This window comes from Schistocerca piceifrons, chromosome 8 (genome assembly GCF_021461385.2).
Source record: "Schistocerca piceifrons isolate TAMUIC-IGC-003096 chromosome 8, iqSchPice1.1, whole genome shotgun sequence".
NCBI classification, from domain to species: Eukaryota; Metazoa; Arthropoda; class Insecta; order Orthoptera; family Acrididae; genus Schistocerca; species Schistocerca piceifrons.
In genome coordinates this window covers 380855675-380872412 of record NC_060145.1, presented here as the reverse complement: position 1 = coordinate 380872412, position 16738 = coordinate 380855675, and the positions used below count along the sequence as shown (strand labels likewise).

The window sequence follows — 16738 nt, the reverse complement described above, 5'->3', positions numbered from 1 at the left end:
ATCTTTACTGTAATATTTTTTCTGCTTGAGCTATGTCATGTTCAGATATAAGTTATTGCATTTGCTGCTGCTGTTTGCTAGGCACAGTGCTACTAAATTTCACTTTGTATTACTCTGTTAAGCTAGTTTTACTACTGATTTATTTTTCTTGTTGCTGCACATTGGCTCATATTAGTTGTAATGTTGCATTGCTTGGTAATTTAGATTTACTGTAGCTTGCTTTGCAATTTTCCATTTTTTTTGTCATTGCTGTTTGTGTTAATTGTTTTGTGCTGCTGCATTGCCTCGTCCCTTAGTTTAGCATCTGAGCTCAGTAGATTGAAGTTAGCTTAAGAGAGGGTAGCCTATAAGAGAATGAGTTGCGATGAATTTGAAGAAATGGACTGAGAGGCTATACGAGAAAAGTACAGAAAGCAGGTATAGATAGGACTTTTGGAAATAATGAAGAACGAAGGGAGATCTCCGAGAAGTAAAGAAAGTTTTGTTTGCAAAATACTGCAGTAAAACAAATCCTGTCCTTTCCTTGTGTTATCCCACTATGTGTTTGTGTACCCTTGTGTATTTATGTTCTTCCTGTCTTTATATGTTTATCTGATAAGACTTATGTTGTGGAATTTTTCTAATACTCAGCTACATGAACTATGATGAGGAATACTATTATCCTCAAATATAATTTGCATTAATAATATGTTATTTACTTTGTAAAGATGTTAGACATTATTAATTCTGTTCTGTTTTAATGCTCATGTGTGAAGTTGATGTTTCAATAATTATTCTGATCTTTTATGTATTTACTTATGTCATAATTGCTGTAACACTGATGTATATGTTTATTTCCATTCTTTTGTAAAGCCCCTATTACTACAAATGTTATCTGTATTATTATGTTTTTAATGATGTATTTTGTACCGTTGTTATTGTATTCTTATGTTATAAAATTGTAATTGATACCAGTTCATCATATTATTAACTTGTAAGTTACATTTCACTGCACACGTTTCTGTTGGTCATAGTATATGGACAATATGTGAGACGTAGGGACTGTTAGTGTTTGCACATGTGTTAATAATTCAGCAAGGGACTGGATGACAGCATTGCTGGTTCTAAGGACAATTCCAAAAACTTTGTGAGTGCACAAGTGGTGGTTATGGACTTGCTATATTATCCACAAGACTCTTCAATGGTGATTGTGCACCTGCACAGTCACAACAGATGGCTGCTGGCCATTTCTACAAGGACTACAGTGGGTCTACACCTTTGCTGACTCACCAGTACCATTATTTCTACAAGGACTGCAGTGGGTCTGCACCTCTGGTGGCCCACCAATACCGTAATCTCTACCAGGACTACAGTGGGTCTGCTTTGTGATAACCTACCTACCAATACTCTTCAAAATTTCGACTGACTCTGCTGTGGGTTTGCTCTGTTGTGGACCAATACCTGTCTGCATGTCAAGAGTCAGCACTGTCTTTCCGTTGGAAGGACAACACAACTTCTTCAAGATTGCATGGAAATCCACTACTTCCATGTGCATTTTCTTTTACTGCTCAGACTTTGAGAAAAACACTGCAATGTTACTGTGATGAATGATCAGGACTGTCTTTATGGACGGTGAGAAAATTTTAGCTTTTGACCAACATTGTATCAATAAGTAGGTGGATTTAATATCTTTGTTATTGTAATTATGAAAAATTTTATCAAATCATTATTGGCCACTGCCCAAAACAATTTGTAAAATTTTTGTGGGGAGCATGGGGACTACGTAAGTAGGCTGTTTACGTTTTCTTATTGGCAACGTTACGTAGCGCTCTGTATGAAAATCACTGGCTGTGCTGTGTGCAGTCTGTGGCTAGTTTGCATTGTTGTCTGCCATTGTAGTGTTGGGCAGCTGGATGTGAACAGCGCATAGCGTTGCGCAGTTGGAGGTGAGCCGCCAGCAGTGGTGGATGTGGGGAGAGAGATGGCGGAGTTTTGAAATTTGTAAGACTGGATGTCATGAACTGCTATATACATTATGACTTTTGAACACTATTGAGATAAATACATTGTTTGTTCTCTATCAAAACCTTTCATTTGCTAACTATGCCTATTAGTAGTTAGTGCCTTCAGTAGTTTGAATCTTCTATTTAGCTGGCAGTAGTGGCGCTCGCTGTATTGCAATAGTTCGAATAACGAAGATTGTTGGTGAGTTAAGTGATTTGTGAAAGGTATAGGTTAATGTTAGTCAGGGCCATTCTTTTGTAGGGATTATTGAAAGTCAGATTGCGTTGCGCTAAAAATATTGTGTGTCAGTTTAAGCACAGTCATGTATAATTGTTCAAAGGGGACGTTTCACAAGAAACGCTTCTCAGCTGAACAAATTATTTTTTGAGGTTATGTCTTAAACCTGAAACATCCAATAAAGATTCTCGTACTTGTGGTTTCCATTAAAGTTGTGATATGAGGCCATGTATACCAAGCTGCATCCCGATTATACCGCAAACTACTCCATTCTTGGACTAAACTTTTCAGTTTCTCTCAGCCCGTGCTTCGTGTCTGAGAACGTTGGCCGTTTCGACCGAAGAAAACAAAACTCCGCCTGAACAGGTAATGAAAGCCCAACGCCACCGACCGGCTGCCGTGTTATCCTCAGACCACAGGCGTCACTGGATGCGGATACGGAGGGGTATGTGGTCAGCACGCCGCTCTCCCTGCCGTGTGTCAGTTTACGAGACTGGAGCGGCTACTCCTCAGTCAAGTAGCTCCTCAGTTTGCCTCACAAGGGCTGAACGCATCCCGCTTGTCAACAGCACTGAACAAACCAGATGGTCACCCATCCAAATGCTAGCCCAGCCCAACAGCGCTTAATTTTGGTGATCTGACTGGGACCGGTGTTACCACTGCGGCAAGGCCGTGAAGAAAACAACTGATCTGAATTTCACCGATTGTCGCCCGAAGTCTGTACGTTCTCTCCGCAGCCCCCTTGCCAACAGCACTGAACAAACCAGATGGTCACCCATCCAAGTGCTAGCCCAGCCCGACAGCGCTTAATTTTGGCGATCTGACTGGGACCGCTGTTACCACTGCGGCAAGGCCGTGAAGAAAACAAACTGATCTGAAGTTCACCGATTGTCGCCCAAACTCTGTACGTTCTGGTGAAGAGATCAGCTGCATTGTGACCGCGCACGTAGTGGCGTACTGATTTGAAAAGATCGGCCGTCTTCTTCCGACGTCGGTTGTCGGCAGGGTCAACCGACGTCGGTGCCACTGTGACCGCAGCTAAAGCCATCGTCTTCTCACGGCCACTGCCGCTGGGCTCCGATTACGAAGGCGCACCAGTCCGCTGGCTCTGTCGAATTCTTCGTCTCGCCCATCTGTACTGCCATGGGACTTTGTCAGCAGTGTTTGACATGGCCTGATACACTCGGAAACATTTCGTCTGGGTATCTGTGCGTTCGAAGCAAGGATATAAGAAACAGATCAGCACGGACAAAGATGGTATTCCTGCCAGGAGAAGTCTGCTAATATCACACGTCTGCCTTAATCTGAGGAAGACATATCTGATTATGTAAGTTTTGAGCACAGCATTGTATGGTAGTGAATCAAAGACTGTGTGGCAACCAGAAGAGAACCTAAACGTTTGAAATGTGAAGATATAGAAGGATGTTGAAGATTAGGTGCACTGATGAGGTAGAGAATTAGGTAGTTCTCTGCAGAATCGCCGAAGAAAAGAACCCAAGAAAAAAATGACAAGAAGGGACAGAATGATAGGAAACGTGTTAGGATATCAGGGAACAACTCCCGCGGTACTCGAAAGAGCTGCAGAAGGTAAAAACTAAAGAGTAATACGAAGATTGGAATACATCCGACAAATAATTGGGGACGTGGGATGCAAAAGCTACCCTGGGATGAAGTGGTTGCCACAAGAGAGGATTTAGCGGCGAGACGCATGAAGTCACTCAGAAGACTGATGAACCCAACAAAAAAGGAAAAAGGTATGTGTTGCAGTGACCCATACCGCTTGAGCACTTGGAACTTGTTCAAGGCATTATCACGTGTTACTGATTACATACCGTGACGCACACTGAACTTCTGAAACTTCGAGTTAAATCCCTTCTACATTATTTATTTTCTTGTGGACTTTAATTTTCCTCATATAAAAGATTCCGACGCTTTAAGTTGCATTAATGTTTGATGTGCAGGGTTTTGGCATGTTAGGTTTAGAAGGAATATTTCGAAACGATGATGTATAAAAATGTTTTTCATGTAGAAGTTGATACGTAACTAACAGTCTTTTGTAATAATGTGAATAACCCACCAACATTAACGAATTCTGAAAAATGAAAACTTATGTTACAACATAAATTAAAGAAGCTTTCAAGCCACATACATCCATGTATACTAAAGTTAGTTTATGAAACACCATTTTTGGAAAATAAGCTGTACACAATGTGGGGTCGGTATATTTTCAACATTCCCAATTAAAATATCCAAATACCCATTATTATTCTAATTATTTATCTTACTTACACATTCTAAGACAAAAAAAACACGCACCAGGAAGGAATTGTCCTAATGGGATGGAAACCAGTAGATGTGACGTACATGTATAGACAATCAAATGATAACAATTTCAGAAAAACTGGGTGATTCATTCAAGAGAAAGAGCTTCACGAATTGAGTGAGGTAATAACGCACTGGTCCACCTTTGTCCCTGATGCAAGCAGTTATCGACAGAGTTATTGGACGACCTCCTGGGGGATACCGTGCCAAATTCTGTCCTTGTTTTCTGTTATGGTTGTCCCACAGTTCCCGATGCACATTCCATACAATGTAGTGCCCCAGTCGTACATTCACACGAATTTCTTTCTCAAACTATGGCGAATGTTTGACAATAGTGGCTTTGTTTCGGCCAGCGCCACTGCTTTTTGTGTTTGCTGAGCTACTTTTTATGTCCCCTTCAACTTGTCCATTAAATGTTAATTTGTTGCCAAGGCGACATGTTTCATGACTGAAGGCACCAAAAAGGCAACATTCATGAGGACCATGTCCGTCATCTTCGCTGTTATGGAGCATACAGCCTGTAAACTGGAATGGCTGCCATTACTGGTAGTAAAACCGCTGGCAGTACGTGGTGATACACCCGCAAAACGGACACCTTCTGACTTTCATAGAGTAACGTAATTTGATGCGTGCAGCACACGTTTACTTCTCAACCACGATATTATTGCACTTGGACTCCAGTGGTCGTTATCGAAAACGCGCGGTGTCGTTACAGTAAACAAGTTTTTTTTATTGTTGTACATACTGTGGAAGTCCTAATCGCTTTACTAGCAAGTTGTCAGGTTGTTAAAGCAGTTAAGAACATTCTGATCGGCTTCAGGCGTGCAGGTAAATACACGACCCGACCGAAGAGCTCTCAGTCCTAGATGCAACAATGTTGTGGTCGATAATTTTAGGGAGTCAGGCTCACCTGTCAGTTTCCCGTGCGTCAGTTTGTTCGAAATGGCAAGGCAGCTGCCTGACACTGTAATTTCGGCAATCTAACGTACATATTTCTTCTTATCGCTGCGAGCCACGCTTGAGATGGTTCACTAGATCTGAATCATCGTATTGGAATGAAACAACAGCAACACCTGACGCCAACAGCGTAACAGCTGATACGTCACAATGCGTTACGGACTCTGACTCTCTTTCCTTGAACACGTGTTACAGAAACTACTGTGCTATAACCTACAGCCGCGAAAAGGGGCAACAAATATTTGATTTTCAGTATTCCCCATAGTTACCGAATGAATTCAAAAAGTTAAAAAGCTGTCATAATCTACTCATTAAAAGGTATAATATTATATTGAAAGTTTGACATAATACCACAAATCTTACAGTTAGAAGCTGTGTGTTTGTCTTGAGCCAGGGTAACTGTCGATGCGCAAATACACGGTTTTTATTCAAACAGTATTGGAGAATGAAAGCGCTCGACTTCCTACGAACTTAACACATAATTTTAAACCGTTACGAAACTTTTTTCTCTCTAACGATTCCCACAAAATGATGAAAGGAAAAAAGTTTACGACTTACTACATTTTCGTCGTTAACGCGGTAAAATTTCAACATCAGACATTACGTTTTAATTTATTATATCTTTTCTACGGACTCCACTCCCAACACAGTTTTTAGACAGTATCCACGTTTACCACTGAATGTACCTGCAAAATTATATCGTTTTACGGCACACGGTTCCGGAGATTTGACATTATAGACATTTATGTGCCTAAAAAAACTAATTTGGACTTAAAGTGGCGCGCAGTAAAACTTCAGCAGCAGGCATGACGTTTTAACTTATTATGTCGTTACTGGCAACTCTATTTGTAACACAATTTGTAGACAGTTTCTACATAAATCATTGATTGCATCTGCAAAAATACACTGCTGGCCATTAAAATTGCTACACCACGAAGATGACGTGCTACAGACGCGAAATTTAACCGACAGGAAGAAGATGCTGTGATGTGCAAATGATTAGCTTTTCAGAGCATTCACACAAGGTTGGCGTCGGTGGCAACACCTACAAAGTGCTGACATGAGGAAAATTTCCAACCGATTTCCCATAAACAAACAGCAGTTGACCGGCGTTGCCTGGTGAAACGTTGTTGTGATGCCTCCTGTAAGGAGGAGAAATGCGTACCATCACGTTTTTGATTTTGATAAAGGTCGGATTGGAGCCTATCGCGATTGCGGTTTATCGTATCGCGACATAGGTGCTCGCGTTGGTCGAGATCCAATGACTGTTAGCAGAATATGGAATCGGTGGGTTCAGGAGGGTAATACGGAATGCCGTGCTGGATCCCAACGGCCTCGTATCACTAGCAGTCGAGATGACAGGCATCTTATCCGCATGGCTGTAACGGATCGTGCAGCTACGTCTCGATCCGTGAGTCAACAGATGGGGACGTTTGCAAGACAACAACTATCTGCACGAACAGTTCGACGACGTTTTGCAGCAGCATGGACTATCAGCGCGGAGACCATGGCTGAGGTTACCCTTGTCGCTGCATCACAGACAGGAGCGCCTGCGATGATGTACTCAACGACGAACCTGGTTGCACGAATGGCAAAACGTCATTCTTTCGCATGAATCCAGGTTCTGTTTACAGCATCATGATGGTCGCATCCGTGTTTGGCGACATCGCGGTGAACGCACATTGGAAGCGTGTATTCGTCATTGCCATACTGGAGTATCACCCGGCGTAATGGTATGTGGTGCCATTGGTTACACGTCTCGGTCGCCTCTTGTTCGCATTGACGGCACTTTGAACAGTGGACGTTACATTTCAGGTGTGTTACGACCCGTGGCTCTACCCTTCATTCGATCCCTGCGAAACCCTACATTTCAGCAGGATAATGCACGACCGCATGTTGCAGGTCCTGTACGGACCTCTCTGGATACAGAAAATGTTCGACTGCTGCCCTGGCCAGTACATTCTCCAGATCTCTCACCAATTGAAAACGCCTGGTCAATGGTGGCCGAGCAACTGGCTCGTCACAATACGCCAGTCACTACTCTTGATGAACTTTGGTATCGTGTTGAAGCTGCATCCAAGCTCTGTTTGACTCAATGCCCAGGTGTATCAAGGCTGTTATTACAGCCAGAGGTGGTTGTTCTGGGTACTGATTTCTCAGAATCTATGCCCCCAAATTGGGTGAAAATGTAATCACATGTCAGTTCTAGTGTAACATATTTGTCCAATGAATACCCGTTTATATCTGCATTTCTTCTTGGTGTAGCAATTTTAATGGCCAGTAGTATATGTATTATGACTTTTGAACACTATTGAGGTAAATACATTGTTGGTTCTCTATCAAAATCTTTCATTTGCTAACTATGCCTATCAGTAGTTAGTGCCTTCAGTAGTTAGAATCTTTTATTTAGCTGGCAGTATTGGCGCTCGCTGTATTGCAGTAGTTCGAGTAACGAAGATTTTTGTGAGATAAGTGATTCATGTAGGGTGTAGGTTATTTTTAGTCAGGGCTGTTCTTTTGTAAGGATTATTAAAAGTTCGATTGCGTTGCGCAAAAATACTGTGTATCAGTTTAGAGTTTGGAAATGATCAGAATAAGTAAAGAGGAAACTGTCTGAGAACGTTCAGCTTTACTCAGCTGTTTCTGTATCAAATAACGTAGAAGTTTACCAGCAAAGTCTTTCTTTACATTCAAAGGGGATGTTTCGAGTGTTATCGAGTGTTACGGATATGATAAATGCGTAGGGTGGCAATCATTGTGATAGAAACGTTTTTCGTTGTGGCGAGATCTTTTCACATAATTACAGTCACCAACGTTCTACTCCGAAAGCCAAAACATAGGGAGAAATGATCATAGTGATAAAATAAAAGAAATCAGAACTCGCACAAGACGATTTAGATGTTAATTTTACTGACGAGCTATTCGAGACTGGAATGGTTGAGAATGAAGTGCGTATCAATCATATACAGAGTGGGGACAAATAAAAGTGGCCTGGATGAGTGGATACGACTGGACGTGAATGTACGCATATAACCACACCCTGTGGCGTGCACACCACGTGGACGCCCTCCACGTGATGCGCACCGGTTCAGAGCTTAGAGCAGGCTGTGTCAGTGTGAGTGGAGCAGTGCAAAGGGAATGATGGTGCTCACAGTGGAGCAGCGGTGTTTGTTGTGAACAGTTACATGACAAGAAAGTCGTGGCAACGGTGTGGTCAGCTCTTTGCTCAGAAGTTTAATGGTGTCAAAGTGCCAGAAAATAGTGCCATGCAATGCAGTGCCAGTCCAAAAGTGACACCAGAGACGAGCTGTTTTGAACATGCCAAAAAACATTTCGAAATATACCCACACACCAGAAAATTTGGTTGCAGTTAACCAGAAACTGCTTCAGAGTCCTACCAAACCAACCCGACACCCGTCGCAAGACACCGGCAAATCCCGTCGATCATGTGGATGAATGCTCCACCTGGACCTTCACATGGATCCCTACTGGGTGTCTGTTGCTCATGCATTAAAACTATCAGATGCTTCTCAGCGCCTCCACCGTTGTGAGTGGCTGTTCATTGATATAACAATGAATGTCTTGGACATGGAGCTGTTCTTTATGTCTGGTGAAGCCTGGTTTCACCTGTGTGGTTAGGTCAACTCACAGAATCACAGGTTCTGAGCAGCGGAGAATCTTCGTAACTTCCACAAAACACCATTTGATGATCAGAAAGTTGGGGCTTGATGTGCAGTGTCTGCAGGCTGCGTTATTCGTTCCACCTTCTTTCATCAGACGGTGACTTCGGCACATTACATTGCCAACATTTTGGAACCCTTTGTGGTGGCATTAACGGAGGAGGAAAAGACTGACAGTTACTTCCAACAGCATGGAGCAACTGCCCATACAGCTGGCTCAAACTTGGAGCACATATACACAGTCTTCACGCCTGACAGAGTTGTTAGCAGAGATGAGTCTGGTCGCAGCCATAGATGGCCTCCCAGATCGCCAGATTTGTCAGTGTGCCATTACTCTGTGTGGGGAGCCCTCAAGTATAAGGTGTATTGCAACAACCCTGACTTCAAGAACTGCAGCAGAACATTTCGGATGACACTGCAGCAATTCCAGCAGTCCAGCTTCGATCTGCCTTCAGCAACTTGCTGACTAGGGCCAAAAGTGCCAAGAGATGAATGACGGTCACTTTCAGTATGTGCTATAGTCAGGTTAGTACTGCATTTCCTTTCCCCTGCTGTGTTACTGTGTACCTTGGAACTCTGTACTCCGGGCCACTTGTGTTTGCCCTACCCTACATACGGGACGATCGAAAAGTTTCCGTTGGAAGGTCGCACAGTCCATTATCGGTATGCCAGTCAGGCAAAATTGCCGTGAGCATTGAGACAATCATCCCACCGATGTACCAGGTTGAAGATATCCGTTTGGTACAACACTGTGTCTTGCTGCGTGAAGAAGTCTGCAACTGCCTGCTGCACATCATCGTCCGACAAGAATCGTCAACCCTTACATCTCTTTTTTAAGGGACCAAAGGCGTGATAATCGTACGAGGAGAGATCAAGCCTATAGGGCGGGTGCTCAAATCTCTCCCACTTGAGTCGGCTGTGAGCACTGATGTACGGAACATTAAGACATTTGCGATATGGACGTGCGTTATCATGAAGAAGCGCCCTGTCCCATACACATTCTTCAATCTCCGGTGGATGACTACCGGTGCTTGACCTTCAGCAGCCAAGAACGTTGGTCAATTTTGGACGGATTTAGTTATAACGTCGCCATAGCTCACGTTTCCACATTTATCGTGTATACGGCAGAAAGACATGAATGCTACACTAATCCCTTACATGTCGATGCTCATACAGGACGATTTCTTCCACCGTGTACAAACTCAAGGGCTGATCAATTAGAGGACATAGAACAGAAAAGGCCTCGTGCCCGGAACTGCATGGTCTCCATGCTAGTGACCATTTATCCTATCATATATTGTTACAGAGACTCCGGTCTAATACGCGCTGTACCATGCAGCCACAGTTACAGTATATGTTGAAAATGGCTTCCATGTGCCTCAATGCATGCGTGTACACACTGTAGCATGTTCTGTCTCACATGTTCACATCGGCCAGGCTGCAACCGAACAGTGTTGAAGACAGCACGAATACGCTGCTCCAGTGTCTCCACATCTGGAATGGACTATCCATACACGATACTTTTGAGATGGCCCCATAACCAGAAAGTGCACGGGTTGAGACCGGTGAATGAACAGACCATGCAACTGGATTCCTTCGTCCGGTCCAAACAGGGAAGACACGACTGAGGAATGTTAACAGTGAAGTGGGCTGGAGAACGAGCATGTAGCAGCCACATAACCCTCCGAATCATCAATGGCACTTCTTCCAGCAGGGGACGCAAAGTCACCCGCAAGAAACGCCTATAGTTCCGGTCTGTTAGGCGACGTGGAAGGAAGACTGGTCCCAAAATACGGTCGCCAATTATCCCAGCCCACACATTCCAGCTACACCGATGCTGATGTTTTGCTGTCACCATACAACGGAGGTTCTGCATACTATCCCACAAATCGTTGAAGATACCACTCCAAGTAAAGCTGACCTCATCTGTGAATAGGATAGATGACACAAGTCCTGGAAGCGTGGTTGCCTGACGAAGACCCTGTGGCAAAACTACACCCGACGTGGAGAGTCTGTCGCTAGTAAGCCCTGCACACTCTGTAAGTGATAAGGGTAGTAACGACTGTCATGGAGAATGTTCCACATGGTTGTCTTGCTTACTCTGTACTGACAGACCAACTACATGGTACTGACACGGCGGTCGTCTTCCACAGTGTTCATCATATTTTCCTCCAAGTCTGGTGTCCTAACATTTCGGGTGCGTACTTCATGATTTCCTGCTTCCTGAAACGAACCTGTCTCAGGCGAAAGGCGAAACCCTGTTGCGAACATTGAATGCTATGGGGGATGCGGGGATAGGTCTCCTGATACAACCTTGCTGCCCGCCGCCCGTTGCCATTTGACTTTCTGTAAGTAAACACCAGATCGGCAAGCTCTCGATTCGCATAGGGAGCGATTGTGTACAGCGTCGTATCACATCCACTACAAGGTGAGCCAGCAAGCGATGTGAAACGGACACAAAGTTACCAATTACTAAGACAGGAGAGGGCGCTAGGGCGTGACGTATGAGGAACAGTACCACCTTCTAGGAGGAAACGACGCATACTATGTAAGTAGGCTGTTTATGTGTTTGTGTGTTGGCAGCGCCATGTAGCGCTCTTCATTAACAACTCTGACAGCGCAGTGCGCACTCTGTAAGAGACTTTGTGGCTGGTCGGATTAACAGTTGGAGGTGAACAGCCAGCAGTGATGGAAGTTAGGAGTGAGTAGCCAGCGGTAATGGAGGTTAGAGGTTTGAAGTGTTAGCGCGAGCGGATGATCTGAACGCGTGTCCGTCATGGAAATGTAATTTGTCGATGATTATACAATTGTTGGAACTGGATGTCATGCACGATTATATAATTTTTGAACTGGTTGTCACAAGGTAAATGCATTGTTTGCTCTGCAATAAAATCTTTCCTTTGCTAACCACATGCCTATTAGTAGTTAGAGCCTTAGTAGTTAGAATCTTTCATTTAGCTGGCAGTATTGACGCTTGCGGCATTGCTGTAGTTCGTGTAATGAAGATTTTTGTGAGGTAAGTGACTTATGATACGTTAGGATTTCTTCTATTTCAGGGCCATTCTTCTGTATTAATTATTTGAAGTCAGGTTATCAATTTTAAAGCAGTCAAATCGCGTTATCCTTGAATATTGTGAGTAATTAATGAATAGGAAAAGTTTGAGTTCTGTTTGTCAGGGAAAATTCTGTAGGTCAGAAATGAAACGATAAAGACAAGCAAAGAGAGAGTACATTCAGTTTCACTCAGCAGTTTAAGCAGGTTCACTTGCATTCAGTTTCACTCAGCAGCTTAAGAACATTGAGTAAGCATTCAGCAGTTGAAGTAAAAATCTTTGAATTAAGAAGTTTCAACTATAACCGTGACTGCGAGGTACAGCGCGTATTAGACCGCAGTCTCCGTAACAAAGTGTGATTGAATAAATGGCTTCTAGCATGGAAACCATGCATGTCCTTATATAAGTTCATTAGACCTTTTTTGCTCCATATCCTCTCGTCGATCAACCTCTAGAGTTTGTACACGGTGGAAAAAATCACGTTGTATACCCGCATCGGAGTCGCGCTCCATACACGCTGCAGCATTGTCCCAAATTGTAACTTTTTTTTATCGCCGCTTATAGATGTAGATGTACACTCGTAGATGTTGTTGAGGTTGAATACATCCGAGAGCCAAGGACTGAATTTTAGAAATATGTTCGGTATGGACGGTTACGAATTTAATCATTTCGCTATCGCGATTATTATTTTCAATGTGATAACTCACCATAATGTGGGCCAATACATATTCTTTACTGTCAAAAGAACACCGACCTCTTTTTCAACCATATTCGTACACATCAAGTTCCCGATCACCAAGTTGAGGATTATCCGATTTGAAGATGGCTGCGCATCATTGGGCGATTTTTTTAATGAGCTGTTCTTAGAAAGGACAAAGCATTTCGTCATCCTGCGAAATATGTACTTGTTTCCAAAGTACCTTCTTCTTTGCGTTACGTCACTCGTACAGCCGATGGACCAATTTGTGATCGCGGAGGCGATGAAATACGGATCTCATGAGATAGCTTGCCCAAGAAGATTCAGACATCTGCAGTTTCTGGAAACCTATGAATGTGCTCGATGCAGTTCATGGTATTTGCAAAGCTTTGTACGACGTGAAGACACCAACATTATCTTACTCGTGAAAGAAACTTGCAACGTCCTCAACTACTAATGGCTTTGAAGGTAATAGTGGTGAGGAATGTGATATTGCCACTCGTCTGACCGATATTGTGAAACAAATTTCAGGCTGTGAACACGTGTGTGATGAATCATCCGCGAGTGGTTAGAAAGCGATGCCAATAAACCGGTGTTTGTGGAGTGAAGTGACGCGAATATAGCGGACAAAGTGTGGTCGGTGGAGGAAGTGAGCGAAGATGAGATGATCTAGGAAACCGATGTCACCCGCGCCGAGGCACTGAAATACGTTGATGACACAGGACACAATTCGTTTGATTACATCGATTTCTTGACTTTCCGGAAAATGGTAAGCGTCGCCAGGAGAAAATATGAATGAAAAACACAAAAATTTTACGATTATTTTCCGAAAGAGAATTGAAAAGAAGTGATATGAAATACACTGTTGAAAGTGTATTCTGTAAATATGTTCTCACTTATCGGTGACCATAGTTAAACTAATGAAGTGGGCTTCAAAGTATGACATGTATCCGTAAAAACATTTTGGACGACGTGTGTTTTTGGAGAATTCGTGCAGTGTGAGGTACGCTATATTTCAATTCATCTGTATAAGAAGAAAACATTATCTCGTCGTTTGTATCAAAAGATGACGTCACATTTCTTATAATAACCATATCGAACTAAGTCTATATATTGCGCAATTTTACCATAACCCGTGCACTAGGTATTCATATTTCGAAATCGTGTTTTTGAGATAACCAATAACACATAGTCTTTTCTAAAATACTGAAGAATGTCAACCCAAGCAAACAGAAAATAATTTCTAAGTTTGTATGTGGTAGACTGAAGTAGTCTTACAACCTACGCCATAAATTATTTTGAACTTTAGCCGACAAAATCGCTGATAAAAAATTTGAATCAATCTCTACGTGGTAAGCGGAATGAATTACAACACTAACTTTAACATCTCTAAAGGCTATTTAGCAAAGTACTTTTGGCGTATGCGCTGTGTTATTCGATGAACATGATTTTGTGGGCTTTGTAATTCGTTTTCTATCTATGAAACAATTCAGTTTTTTTCCTCTCAGGTTGGCAGCTTCACAGAATACACAAAACTGACGTCAACCGAACGTGTGCTCACCGATAGGCTGGACCACTCCTCGAGACTCGGCTGCGCAGTACAGCTGCGCAGTATCAGCGAGAAAAACAAAATCGTATCGCAATAAATTAGTGCTAAATAATAAAGGGAAGAACCTTTTTGCTAGCACAGTAGAGATTTCTCCCTCAGTCAACAACGTTGGTTACATGTTTTAAATAATCACCAACACTCTTTGTACGTTTCAAGAAAGGACGACTGGTGCTATATTTGGAAGAGTTGTGCGACGCACCACGCGAATGAGGACAGGATAGCGATGTAGAGCAGATATAGCCACTCACGGGGCAACGAATTAGCTTTCATGAGTAGCGACATCCGTGATTTGCAACAGCAGAGATGTTATACAACAGAAGCTATAGGCTGGACTCACCTCATGGTTGGAGTTGTTCGGTTACCTGCAGCAGACTGTGGCCAGCTGCCCCCGATATCTGCTTATCTACAGCTCACGCCCAGATAACGACGTTGCGGCTGTCGCCTGTTTAACGTCGCCGCTGACTGTTCTTCCGTGAATCACACAAATCTGCGTATTCTGTATGAACCTGTAATAATCTGTATTTCGGAATTTTTCCGATAAGCTCTCGCTGCCGACAGGAGTTAAACTGTTGCCTTTCGTATAGGTTCCTGTATCTACACTCCATAACTACCTGATCCTTTATGACGTTTTGCAAAGTAAGTTCGCAGGGCGTGTTGAAGCTACATCTACAGCGATACACCTCAATACACCCTACGGTGTGTGGCGGAGCGTACTTTATGTACCACTCGCTTCCCCCTCTTCCTGTTCCAGTCACGAATGATTCACGGGAAAAACGATTTGGCCGAGCATTTCTAGAAGCTTCAGTCTGGAACCACACGACCGCTATGATCGCAGGTTCGAATCCTGCCTCGGGCATGGATGTGCGTGATGCCCTTAGGTTAGTTAGGTTTAAGTAGTTCTAAGTTCTAGGGGACTGATGACCCCAGATGTTAAGTCCAATAGTGCTCAGAGCCATTTGAACCATTTGAAGCCGGCCATTATGGCCGAGCGGTTCTAGGAGCTTCAGTCTGGAACCACGTACCGCTATGATCGCAGGTTCGAATCCTGCCTCGGGCATGGATGTGTGTGATGTCCTTAGGTTAGTTAGGTTTAAGTAGTTCTGAATTCTAGGGGACTGATGACCCCAGATGTTAAGTCCCATAGGGCTAAAAGCCATTTGAACAATTTGAAAAACGATTGCTGATAAGCCTCCATGTCAGTTCGAGTCTCTAATTTTGCCTTCATGGTCGTATCGCGAGATGTAAGTAAAAGGAAGTAATATATCAGCTGACTCTTCTACGGACGTACGTTCTCGGTACTTTTAACAGTAAACCACACTATGATGCAGAATGACTCTCTTGCAGTGTCTGCCAGTGGTGTTGGCAGAGAATATCTGTGAGGCTTTCGCGCTAGCTAAATGAACCTGTAACGAAACGCGCAGCTCTTTTTAGGATCTTCTCTACTTCCTCTATCAGTCCTATATGGTATTTATCCCAGACTGCCGTGCAATACGCAATTACTGGCCGAATGAATGTTTTGTAATCTACCTCCTTTGTTGTAGATTATAGTTCATGAGGATTCTTTCAATGAATCTCAGTCTGGCCTACGATTGGTTTTATGTTGTCGTTCCACTCCAGCTTGCTCCGTATGCGTAATCCTAGATATTTTATGGATTAGGCTGCTTCCAGTGACTGTTCTGCAATCGTATAGTTCCATTAGAACTACTGCGAGCCTTGTGAGAGCCAGCCCTGACAAAACTCTACCATCTGGTGAGCAGGGTGTATGAGACAGGCGAAATACCCTCAGACTTCAAGAAGAATATAATAATTCCAATCCCAAAGAAAGCAGGTGTTGCCAGATGTGAAAATTACCGAACTATCAGTTTAATACGTCACAGCCGCAAAATACTAACGCGAATTCTTTACAGACGAATGGAAAAACTGATAGAAGCCGACCTCGGGGAAGATCAGTTTGGATTCCGTAGAAATGTTGGAACACGTGAGGCAATACTGACCCTACGACTTATCTTAGAAGAAAGATTAAGGAAAGGCAAATATACGATTCTAGCATTTGTAGACTTAGAGAAAGCTTTTGACAATGTTGATCGGAATACTCTCTTTCAAATTCTGTAGGTGGCAGGGGTAAAATACAGAGAGCGAAAGGCTATTTACAATTTGTGCAGAAAGCAGATGGCAGTTATAAGAGTCAAGGGGTATGAAA

General features: G+C 43.1%; 1 protein-coding gene across 1 annotated transcript in view; it reads right to left on the bottom strand.

Moving 5' to 3' along the window:
* The window catches only part of LOC124712363 (leucine-rich repeat-containing protein 15-like), a 110886-nt gene extending 96006 nt beyond the window's left edge, over positions 1-14880 (bottom strand). Inside the window, exon 1 of the mRNA XM_047242658.1 lies at positions 14876-14880. Coding sequence (XP_047098614.1) covers positions 14876-14880 — 5 coding nt within the window. The remainder of the gene's footprint in view (positions 1-14875) is intronic.
* Positions 14881-16738: the final 1858 nt, after the last annotated feature.